General features: G+C 40.2%; 1 protein-coding gene across 9 annotated transcripts in view; it reads left to right on the plus strand.

Moving 5' to 3' along the window:
- The window catches only part of GRIA3 (glutamate ionotropic receptor AMPA type subunit 3), a 272,512-nt gene that overhangs the window by 63,957 nt on the left and 195,571 nt on the right, over positions 1–12,984 (plus strand). For all 9 annotated transcript variants that reach the window (XR_011434854.1, XR_011434853.1, XM_070257723.1 and 6 more), the window contains exon 3: positions 3,503–3,742. Coding sequence is in view for 7 of the 9 variants with exons in the window: in XM_070257723.1 (XP_070113824.1) it covers positions 3,503–3,742 (240 nt within the window). In the remaining 2 variants the exon portion in view is untranslated. The remainder of the gene's footprint in view (positions 1–3,502; positions 3,743–12,984) is intronic.

Raw genomic sequence — 12,984 nt, forward strand, 5'->3', positions numbered from 1 at the left:
CTCCTAAGTCCCTTGCCTGAGCCACAACCAAACCTGTAAGCTTAGTTTGGAACTTTTTACTTTTTATTTTCACAGGGTTCCCTCATACCTGCTCACTCACGCATTTTGATAAGGTCCACCTTTGTTTCATTCTGCTTGTCATCATACATAGGCTTAAAGATTTCACTGGGTACTCCTTCCTGGAGTCTGGGTTTCACATACACAATATGATTCCCTTCTTATAAAGTTTTAAAACAAGCAAAACTAACATTATATTATTTAGGTGTGTGTGTGTTTGTATCTTTTTAAAAGACCAAGTAATGATAAATACAAAATTCAGGAGAGTAGTTACCTCTGAGCAAGGGAGGGGTCAAAACAGGGAGATAGAATAGAGGAGGAAGACATAGCTCAAACTAAGTTATCAGTAATGTTATAGCTCTTGGGCTGGATGATGGTTTTATGAGTATTCATTATATTTTACATAAATAAATCAATAAAATATGAAAGGTCCATATATGAACCAGTAATGATTAATTAATTCTGTACCCGTGAGGTTCAAAAACAGTGATTACAAGAGCAATACAAAATTTTTTTATTAAACAGAATCTTACCACCAGAACATACTAACGTTTATTTTCTATCTCTTCCAATATATCAAGGGCTTTTTGAAACTCTAAGTGATCTGTTTTGCCTCTCTCCAAGTTTATTTCTCCCTCAATTACTAACCATAATTTAGTCAGGTTGGGGTTGCGGCTCTCCTTGTTGAAAATATGTTGCATTCCCCAGGAGGCTATTTTTGTACAGGGTTCATGGATCCTCATCTTTTCTTGGGCCTTGCATGCTAGTTGGTATGAATCTAAGAATTACTGGCTACTTCCTGAATCATTTGGGGTGAGGGGCCATGACGGCTTGTTCCAGCCTTCCAGCTTCATGACCATTAATAAGGACAGGTCCTTTCTAGGGTTGCCAGATACAATTCAGGATCCCCAGTTAAATTAGAATTTTAAATAAAAACCAAATAATTTTTATTATATGTATGAATTTGAGGCATACTTATACTAAAAAATAATTTGTTATTTATCTGAAATTCAAATTTAATTGGACATTCTATATTTTTATTTGCTAAACCTGGAAGCCCAACTCATTTGGGCCAATAACTACTCTTTAGTATCATTATTGGTTTTCGATCACAGGGAGTGTTAGTTTTGAAGTCAGACAGACTTGGGTTCAAATCCTGGCTCCTCTACTCAAGAGATAGAACATTTTTTGTCTCAAAATTCTTAGCTATTAAATATAAATAATGGAAATATCTCATGAGATTGTTGGTAATATTAAATGAGATAATATTTGTATAGTATTTAACACAGTGCCTGGTACCTACTAAGCACTCAGTGGCTGTAATCATTATTACTGTCAATTTTATTCAGAACATTATGTGTGCTGCCAAAGATTTGATCTGGTACTGCAAAACTCTCCATTTATAGGATTAATTTCGGTATAGGACTCTCCTTAGTGTCTCCTTTGGTGATGACCAAGACAAAGTGCCATCTAGTCACTTTCTTTTTGTTTCCGAACACTCCCTTTGGCCCCCTGTCATGAAGTGCCCCAGAATCATTCCCTAGTTGGCTTTCTCCTTTTACTATAAAGACTTCTTGGTGCATATGTTTGGGGGTCACTTAGAATTCCTCAAATTGAAGGCTATTGTCTTCCCTGATGAAGCAGCTTGAGTGACTGATAATCACCTTTGAAATTCTACCCTCAAGCCAATGACTAATGAATTTGGCTGATAAGAGAGCAGCCCTAATCAATACAAGTTTCAAGAGAATGCAGGGAAAGCAAGATACCACAGATACTGAGAACTCCGTTTCTCACAATGAGGTCAAGACATGAATTAAATTGGTTTTCCACTCGTCTTCATCCTATTTTCCATGCCTTTCTTCTTTTTGGTGCCCAATGCCTTCACTGTTTCTCCTCTCAGGGAGGACTCCAGAACCTTTACATTCTCTTCCCTGACTCACTCATTTCCATGAAAACTTTCCCACCTGCTTTCCCACTTGTCATGGAGTCTAATCAAACATATTAATTCACCTTAACATGCTAACAGCTGAAAAAGATTCTACTTCATCCCTCTCCCAAGCCACAGACTTTTTTTAACACCCTAAACCTGAAGAAGTAAGCCAAACAGTAGCTTCCTAGCAGGTAAGGGAGATGATGCAGGACCCCTTAAATCATACCACATTATCAGCTGCCTCTTCTGTCTGCTTCGCATGAATGGAAGGGAGCAGTAGTGCAGATAATCTAAAGATCATTTCCACTTGGTTTGGGAATGCAGCACATGGTGTTGTTGTAGTTGATTTGCTTTGCTAATTATGTTCTACTTAAGCTAATATTGAAACTGGTTTATATTTTTTAAGCTCATCTGGGCCAGAACAGGGAAGAGGTGGTGGTGTGGCCCACTTTGAAATGAAGGAAAGCTGACCACGATCATGAGGGGGACATGAAAGTTCTATATGTGGGCTAATAGATCTAGAAATATAAAAATATCAAGATAGAACTTTGCCATTTATGCTTGGACAGAATAGGCCGACCTACCTTGTAACTCGCTGGGCACTGCAAGGCGTCTTCCCTATGGCCTACCCAGAATCTGAAATCCTCTTCATTAGTAGCCTACGTTAAGGGTCATAATCATAACTATGTTAAAGCATTATGTAGCCTAAGAGGAGTAACACATTTCCTAGCAGACACATTAGAAGTTTGTCTGACTAAATCATCAGTCATTATTGTCACCTAGTTGAAAAAACACCAAAGAGGTGGGACACAAGACAGTTGTACCTTGATAGAGGCGTGGGTACACTAAGAGGCCTCTGGGCAGCTATGGTGAAAGTACAAGAACATAGAGTGCTTTGGGGTGAGCTGGGAGGGTTGCTGAAAGAGGGTAAAACAACCTTCACCTCTTTCCTTCCCATAATTTCTTAGTTTCTTGCTCATGGTAGACATAGAGAGTATTCAACTCAATCAAATAAATTCTTTTTTTATTTTACAGTCTTTTTAAACTTAATTTTTTATTGAGGTAACATTTGTTTATAAAATTACGTAAATTGCAGGTGTGTATCATTATATTTTGAATTCTGTACAGACTACATCATGTTCACCACCCAAAGACTAATTACCATCTGTACACATATGCCCTATTATCACTTTTGCCCTCCTCTCTCCCACCCCTTCCCCTCTGGAAACCACCAATCTAATCTCTATGTCTATGTGTTTGTTGTTACTGTTGTTTTTATTTTCTACTTATGAGTGAATAAATTCTTCCCTTCCTTACTCTTCTCCTACTTGGCAACTAGGCTGTCAACAGCTTCTAGAGATTTCAGAGATCTTGGTTTTCTTTTGAGGCATGTCATTTAGAACCAAAGCCTAACTATATGGTCAAAGCCTAAGTATATATGGTGTTTCCAACCCTCCAAGATGCAACAAGGGACAATGGGACTATTGAAATTTCTTTCTCTTTTTCTCATTGCAGTCTGCTCCCAGTTCTCGAGAGGAGTATATGCTATCTTTGGATTTTATGACCAGATGTCAATGAACACTCTGACCTCCTTCTGTGGGGCCCTGCACACGTCCTTTGTCACGCCTAGCTTCCCCACTGACGCAGACGTGCAGTTTGTCATCCAGATGCGTCCAGCTTTGAAGGGCGCTATTCTGAGTCTTCTGGGTCACTACAAGTGGGAGAAGTTTGTGTACCTCTACGATACAGAAAGAGGTAAGAAGAGGTATCTGCTCTCCTCTTTGAATATTCACGTAACAGTGGTATCCAACCTTCCCCAAATCACGTTTGTTTCCTTCTCTTCCAATAAATAAAATCTGATAGTCTTTAAATTGTGTCTAATATTCAAAATGAGTTGAAGATTAATACTAAAATATTGAACGAATAGTAATTTTAAAATCTAATTTTTTCAAACTTCCTCCCACCCCCGACTCTGAAAAGGGGCTTGAAATACCCTCCTGGTTGAGTCACTGTTATTGAAAAAGAATGCTGTCCCCCAAAAATAATTTATCCAGTCTAAAATACACGAAGTAAAAGCAGCTTAGTCTAAAATAGAGAGAGGCCTAAACTGGAAAGTTTTGGAAAATTAATCCTGTCAGAGACTATAATTATCCCCATTTCATAGATGAGAAAACTGAAGCCCAAAGAGGAAAAGTGTGTTTTCACAGTGGTTTAACCACAGAGCTAGAACTGGTGTCATTGTCTCTTGCTTCCAGAGCTTGTTCCACCAGATCACATTAGATCTTCAGATTATAGGGCTTCAATATTTATGTGGTGGAAATAATGAGCGGAGGCCGGCCAAACTGGGCTTCAGAAATGGATGGTTTTTCTAATAGTGAGGTAATATATTGAGGACACATATTAAAACAGTCTCATCAATTAGGGGTCTGATCTTCAATAGTATACAGTTACGTGCACATATCATAACTCAGCTAAACAGACTCCTCTAAAACCCAGTTATCTTTGAGGGGTTCCTCAGTAAAACAAGGAGATCCTATCACTATGAGATTCCAAAAGACAATGTTACTTTATCATTTGTTTGCCTCCAACCCTGGTTATAAGCTGGGAATGGTTCTCTCTGACTCAGGGTTTTCTTACTCAGAAAAGGGAGGAGCAAATGGAAGGCCTGTCTTCCTGAGGGAGTCCCTGGAAAGGACGGCATTCTAGGTAACTTAACTTGAAGGGCCATTTTGGTTTGGGGGAACCTAGAGTACTCTTCACTCCACTCTCATTATGATGCATCACCAAACCCTGTCAGGAAATACTATGGCCTGTATTTACCTATGGTACTTACCGCCAAGATTTTATCAAATTTCAGGAACCTGAAGCTGGAGACCAGAGTTATAGTTCAAGCTCTGCTACTAACTAGCTCTCTGAACTTGTCCAATTTATTGAGACTCTCTTGGCCTTGGTCTCCTCACCAAAGGTGTGCCCTGTCTTAATGTAATAGTTCGTGATTTTTGTGAGATATTATCCCCGACACAGGACACTTTGTATCTTGCTACTAATCCCAATTTATATATTATCAGTTAGTCAACCAGTTCTACAAGATGTTATCAATCCCCAATGGTGTATTCAAAGCTTGTGATGGGAGCTTATATAATATAATGGGGGTAGATAGAAGAGGATATTCATAAAACAATTCATGAACAGCACAGGACAGTCTCAAACTGAGCACTCCACTACAGACTCTGATTGCTGTAAGAATTGTGAAAAGGCAGAGTTTTGAGAAAAGGCTAGAGGAGCTAGGTCTTGAAGGATATTTAAGTTTTGGGTTGCAAGAGAAGAGGGAGATGGGGTTTTGGGAAGAGGAAGAGAACATTAACAAGGGGCGGAATCAGGAAGGAGTGCTGTGTTCCTGCGCAGCCTTGCCTGCCTAGGGTACCAAAATAGTTTGAACACTTTAATTCATAATTTGCTAAATTTTAACACATTTCATTTCTTTCAAACACTGGGGATGAATTAGCCTATTTCCATGTGCTGTATACAGTGTAATATACTGCATAACAATCTAATTTTTAGAACTGATGTTTGTAAATCAGACAGCTTCTCTCTGAAACTTTTTTTTTTTTTTTTTTTTTTTTTTTTTAAAGATTTTATTTTTTCCTTTTTTCTCCCCAAAGCCCTCCGGTACATAGTTGTGTATTCTTCGTTGTGGGTCCTTCTAGTTGTGGCATGTGGGACGCTGCCTCAGCGTGGTTTGATGAGCAGTGCCATGTCCGCGCCCAGGATTCGAACTAACGAAACACTGGGCCGCCTGCAGCGGAGCGCGCGAACTTAACCACTCGGCCACGGGGCCAGCCCCATTCTCTCTGAAACTTTTGAAAACTAAATATCAGTACTACTAATACTGTAACCTCTCATCTATTCAAAAGCAGGAGATATAGTTAATGTATTTTCTTCTCATCTCCCATGATTCTTATTTGCTTATTAGCTCTCTATTAGAGGAAAGGAAGCAGAAGTCCATCTATGTCTATTTCTTATCCCTGCTCTTTTCTCAAATCATCTCACTAAATAGCTTGGACAATTCTATGATCTTGCAGCCAAAAGAAACCTTTCTGACTCATGTGTGTTCACATTTTTCCTCTGGAGCCATTTAGCTGGTGGGACTAATCTTCTCTACTTAAGAAATACGTTCCATAAACTTTTAATACTAATTCCCCCTTGGAAAGCCTTCTTAAAACACTGCATGACCTTGTTCCAAAATTTTCAATGGCTTCTATTGCCCACATTGAAAAAAAAGTACTCTATTCTTCAAGACTCAACATAATTATGCCTCAACTAACTAACAGATCTGTTGTCCCTGTGTTACCTAATGAGAACCTTCCTCTGCAGGCAACTCCCATTTTCCACTCTTGCCCAAATGTCCCAGAACCGTTCTTACCTCAGCAACTTCGCTTCTACTACTACCTGGAATTCTCTCCTTCATTGTGATTATGATAATCCTGCCTATCCTTTCATTTTTCAAAACCCACTTCAAACTCTACCTCCCCAAGGTAGTCCTCCCTGACCACTCCAGCTCACAATGATTCATTCATTCATTCAGTAGGTGCCAGGGTTAAAATGATAAACAAGATAGACATGGATACTGCTATTATAAAGCTTAAATTCTGGTGAGGGAGAGAGAAAAAACAAGTAAACCAACAAATAAAATAATTACACATTTAGGCAAGGTGCTGTGAAAGAAGCAAAGAAACAGTTACTAATACTAATGAGTAGGACCTAATTTTAAAAGAATTCTCAGTGATGGCCTCATTGAGAGGGGGCATTCAAGCTGGGAACTAAAGGATTAGAAAGAGATAGCTATGTGAAGAATAGAGGGAAAGAGTTTTAAGTAATGAAAATAGCAAGTGCAAAGGTCCTGTGGCAGGGAAGAGCTTGGGGTGTTTGAGAAATGAAAGAAGACAAGTGTGGCTAAAAGGTGGTGAGGAGGTTAAGTGAGATGAGACTGCAGAGGTAGACAGGAGCCAGATCAAAGCCATGGAGCATGGACAGGAGCCATGTTAAGGAGTATGAATTTTATTTTAACTGCAAAGAGAGGTCATTGGAGGATTCTGAGCAGGGGAGTCATATGATCGCTTTTAGCTTTCTGTAGAGAATGGAGTATGGTTCACGAGTGAAGGAAGGGAACCAATTAAAAGTCCATTGTGGTCATCTAGGTGAGAAATGATGGCAGCTTACACTAGGCTGGAGATGGAGAAGAGTGGATGGAGTTGAAATATATTTTGGACACAGAATTGACAGAACTGGGGGACAGATTGACTGTGGGATGTGAGGCAAAAGAAGGTTTCACGGATGACTACTAAGCTTTTGGCTTGAGAGACTGGGTAAGATGGTGATTCCATTTACTGAGGTGACTAGGCAGGAGGAGAACCAGTTTTGAGGAGCAGAGATCTTGCCCGCCTTTGAATGCCCACAGAACTCTTTTGTCCATGTCATTCATTTGGCACTTAACATAACTGCTTTCCAGTGTTATTTTACTTTTACGGGGTCTGCTATCTTCCTTCCCAAGCCCTTCTCTCCAGCGTGATAATAAACAATTGCTTAGCCCCTAGGTTTATACTTTGTGCCTACCCTGGTATATAGCACAGGCCTAGGTATATACATAGTGTTTTCCAACTCCATTATTGATTCATCAAGAATAAGCTGATGTGGTTTTTTTTAATGTTGGGCTGAAAGAGAGAAAAACAAAGAAGGGAAGGAAGGGAGGGAGGAAGGAAAGGGAAAGGAAGGAAGAAAGAGGTGAGGGAGAAAGAGGGAAGAAAGAAAGGAAAAAAGGAAAGAAGGGAGGGAGGAAGAGCAAACTCAGTTTATAAATCAAATTATGTGGTATGATTCTTCAAAATATTCGATAAAGTATTCTGTATCTTCTAATTTTCTACAATGATCATCTATTGCTTTAGTAATAAAAATTATGGGGAGAAATTACAACTGCAAAATATAATTTTAGAATATTTTAAATTATGTAAGAGAGAAATGGAAGACAGAGACAGAAGGGAACACATATAATTACATTGAAATAAGCTAAATATACAAATGATGTGACTCCACTGGATAAGGGCAGGGATGAGTGAGGAGCTGAGAAATGGGTTAAACATTTGAGGTCATTTAAAAGATTTGTAGCACAATCAGAGTAATATTATCTCTGAAATTATGAAACATTGAGTGGATTCAAGGCTTGGTTGGTTACACTTTGATTTCTGTCTGCAGAGAAAGGTCTGAGTTTGTGTTTACACGTCATCAGTTTGCTTAGTTACTAAGATACCATCTTGGTTCATTAAGGAAAGTTTAAAGTTATGCTCTTGGGGCTATATAGATAAAAAGGCAGTCCTTGGAAAAATTATGAGGTTGACTAAGTGTGATATTTGCCCCCCCTGTACCCTCTCCTCTTTATTGACACCACTTTTTTATTTACCCAGGGCTTCGCACTATGGCACATGTCTACACCGGCCCTCCCTGGCAGGAGCAAAGCCTCAATATCTCTGATCCAACCTGCCTCTACACCTCCATAAAAACTTTCCTGTCCTACATTTCGTTTCTACTGATTAATAGTCTTTCTCTACTAGTGACAACAGTTCAGTTGACCAATTTATTCATGCTAATATAAATATGGCTATTAATGACTTGATGTGTTAGTGCATCCAGGGAAGAAATTTCTATTCAGGTAGGGGCCTTCTGTGGAACAGAACTCTAATCCAAAGTGTGGCTTTATAATTCTGGGATCCTAGGCACCGTGAGTCTAGTTTAGAGGTCCCTTGCCCACACACCTTCCTATATATAGAAAGTCGTAAGGCCATGCCAGGGAGGTAGCCACCTCTTCCAGTTTTCTATCAGACCTGTCTTTTGGGTGCAAGTGACCTAATTCTCTGTGGTACTAACGTTTCCCCCAGAAGAGCAACATACTTGAGAACTGCAGCCAGACTCTCTCATGCACCTGACAACTCTCCTTGGCTTCAATTGGCACAGCCCACAGAGATGAAAGAATCTGGCCTAGGCTGTGGCTCTCAGCTTAGATAATGAGATAATAGCTGTAAATGCTCTTTGAGGCAACTAGTCCCTACCTTCTTGCTAGTGTTCAATAAACTCCTGCTGTTTCCCTTTCTCAACTTGAAACTCCCTTCTCAGTTCCCAAGTAACTCTCTGGAAGTCAACAGCCTTCTAACAGATCTTTCTGTTTGCTCTAGAAGGTTGTGGCAGGAACATGGGCAGTGGCAACAAGTAGTTCGGCAGTCAACAAGTAATTATTGGGCATTTCCTAGTGCTAGCTTGTGCTAGGCCACTGGCAGTGTTTAAGAGAAGCAGAATCAGGTCCTGCCTTTGAGAAGCTGACCATCCTGTTGCTGAAACAGTGACTTATCTCAGGGGCCTGTACAAAAACCATTTTTACCCGACTGTTCCCTCATCCACCAATGACATTTGCATTGATTAGAGCAAGCACCTTGTGAAAAGATTAAAGTGTTGCCAGAGAGCTAGGAAGGTGGAAAAATGTTGGAAGATCCTGAAGGGCTTTACAGGTAAAGAGATTCCCCAGGACAAGGAGAAAAGGGCCTTTTCTCAGAGGACTGTGAATGTTTTCAGACTGACTGGATTTGAACTCTACTGAGAGACAAGCAGGTCTTCAATTCCTCACACCTTCCTGCATGTTGTCATTTACCACCTACTTACCTAACCTAGCTTTGCCCCTTTCTCCACACACACAGGCACACACACACATGCACACAAGCATACACATCCCTATACCAATCAGTGGCACAAATCAACAACTCCTTATTATTGTCATAATTTTATCATGTTAGTTTGATAAGAGCAGCTGCCATTTCTTAAGCACTTATTATGCACTTGGCCCTGAGTTTATGGATTATCACACTTAGTCCTCATGGCATCCCCGCGTCTTTACAACTGAGGAAACCAAGGCATAAAAAGGTTAAATGATGGCTCCTAGAGTTACACAGGTTAGTGTGCCAAAAATAATGAAACCAGGATTTCAACCCTGGTTTGCCACATTCCGCAGTCTATATGAACTGTTCACTGCACTGACATACTGCCTCCCACATTTTTAACATTTGAAAACTGCTATTACTTCTTCCCTTCAGCCAGTTTTCAAAGGGCCTGGTACCTAGACCCTCTCTTCCTATGGATGCACTCCAGTTGGCAACTTTCTTCTTAAAGCCTGATGTCCACAAATGAACACAAGAGCTTTTGGTCCCAGAGTTGCAGGGATCCAGATAGGCAGCAGGTCAAAAATCCAGGTTAAGGGGCAGAGGAGTAGCAAAAGAAGCACATGCAGCCAGACAGGTGGGTTTGCCCATGGTGTACACTCATGGAGTGGTGTGGTGGGGACCTGATTCTGAGGTGACGGGAACTTGTAGATTTCTCTCTGGGGCAGAGAGAGTTTCTAGCACACAGAAAGATCTGAACTTGCAGGTCCTCACCAATAAGGGGCTATTTTTGGTTGGGGAAGAAGAAAGCAAGGTGAGACCGATGATATGATCTGCCGTGGCTACTTGGCAGGAACTTTAAAGGAAACTAGCAGGTACCTTGATTTAAGGAAACAGACTATCATGGATTACTTTTTCTTCTCCACTTTAAGAACTGATTAAAGGATGTGTGAAGGTAACAGATGGTTCCAATTCTAGTCATGTCCATTTGCCTTCTGGGAAAAGCGAAGCCAAGAGAGTTTTTATTGAAATTCAAGATACTTTTTACATCTGAATAAATTAGGAAGGCCCAGAGAGTACATTATCCTGTGAGAGACAGATACTAAATTCCCCTGTTTGAGCAGCAATAATCGGGGTTGACAGTAGCTGAGACATTTGGTAGTGTCTGCAGCCTGCCTAATCTATTGTGATGAGTCTTCAACTATGAGAGCGTCTTGAGAGCCTGCACAATAATAATAGTGAATGACTATTTGGACTGGATTGTGAATAAAAGACTGTACATATGTCTGTAATGAGAATTTCATTGCAAATGAAAATACTGAAGCTGTCATATTTTTTAATACTTCGATTTGCACATCCTTGACTGCTTTGGGGCATAAAAAGAGAAAGTGCCGAGCAATTTGTTGTCAGCTCTTGAAATAAATTATCATTTAAACACTTCCTCTCCACAAAGGTTATTAGCTTAGTAGCTTGTTCCTGGGGTTGGACCATCAGTAGGGGAAAAAAAATCACAAGACATTAAACTACTCTTTCAAAAGCTGAATATTAGTTACTGTGGAAATTGTTCTTTCAGTAGCTTAACATATTTTGCTGTAGCTCTCCAATGCTGCAGATTAGACTGCAGCGACTATTAATAAATACTGTCATCTTTTACAGCTGTCATGCAAAGCTGAAAAAAGGCTTCGCTGTGATTAGATCCTGTTTACTGTAATATTTCCAGCTCATACTCAGAAAGGCAGTTTTCCTATAAAGGTATTTTCCATAAGTAGAATATTTCTCCATCAAATGACATGACTCATTTTAATGTATTGTTAACTCCTTGGTGGCAGTGAATTTGAGGTTGAATTGACTTCACAGCCAGAGATACATACCTCTCCAGAGACACATTAAGCTAAAATGTCAAATTTTCTTTCTTGGGTTGTCCTTCATATTCAGAGATGGTGTTACTGTCAGGAGATGTGCTTTGAGTAGTCGCCCTCCCCCATAGAAGGACAAATGTGCACTGGTTTCTCCACCTTCTTTTGCCCTGTTCCTCTTGTGACTGATTGCATTGTTTGCAAGACAGCTGGTCAGGATTTAGGGTCGAATGACACTTCAGTGGGCTAGCTAGAAATTCTGCTTCCTGAGCTAAAATGCCATCATATGAGCAAAAGAAATAGATCTCTAGCCCCCCTACTATGCATTAGCTGTTTGGAATGGTATTCACATCTCTGAAAAAAGGAGGTGCCAGCTGGCAGGGTTGCTTTTGCTTTGACCTTGCATTGCTTTTCATCAAGCTCCTTGAGGAATTAACCCTCACTAAGCTGAATATCTAGTTTTCAGTGAATGGGTGGTCCTTACCCCATCAAGAGTTAGCTGATGTGTTCTATACATTCAGGGTTGAGCCTGAGAGATCCTTGAGAAGGCTCTTCTAAATGTTCCTTGGGGAAGGGACAGACTACAGCTATGACTTTGAGATTCGTCCCCTGGAGCCCCTTTAGACAACAATTAAAGTCAGGGTAGGGTTGTTGTGGAAGTGAAACAAAGGAGTGCGTGTAATGTCTTTAGCACCAAGCTGAACACAGTATCGTGCTCAATTTTACCTCTTATTATTTTATTATCATTATAGAGCAGTGGTCCTCATTGGGGAGGAACAGTGATTTTGCCCCCACCCCCCGCAGGGGACATTTGGCAATGTCTGGAGACATTTTTAGTAGTGGGTAGAGGCCACAAATGCTACTAAACATCCTGCAGTGCCCAAGACAAAAAATTTATCCAGACAAAAATTATTCAACAAAGAATTATGCAGGCAAAAATATCAATAGCGCCAAGGTGGCAGCAGAGTCAGAGAACAAATGGTTGCAGGAAATACTCAAGGGGTTGTCAATGAACCAATCTAGCATTTATTGAGTGTCTCTAACTGTGCCTAGATTGGTGCTAAGAGCTATGTTCAATGGGAGATAGAGACTTTGGCTTTGAAGAGCTTACATTATGGTCGGAGAGACAGAATAAGATTAATGCACATGAAGCAAAGATAAGTACAAAATAGCATAAGCAATAGCTAGATTGTGGAGTACAGATTTGAAGTACTGTGGGAGTCCAAATAAGAAAGAGTTCACATTAGGCAAACTGGACTCATCAGGGAAGGCTCCATGGAAGAAGTTAGACATTTTTCTGAGTTGACCACCCAACTGCCACCCCTAGCAATGACCTTGCCTTGATTGCTAAAGCCAAGTTTGTATCTAGAACCAAAACAACATGGTACTCCCATCAATGCTCCCAAACGTCAGAGCTCAGGGCAAGAAACACAATTAAAAGAAA

This window comes from Equus caballus, chromosome X (assembly GCF_041296265.1).
Source record: "Equus caballus isolate H_3958 breed thoroughbred chromosome X, TB-T2T, whole genome shotgun sequence".
NCBI lineage: Eukaryota > Metazoa > Chordata > Mammalia > Perissodactyla > Equidae > Equus > Equus caballus.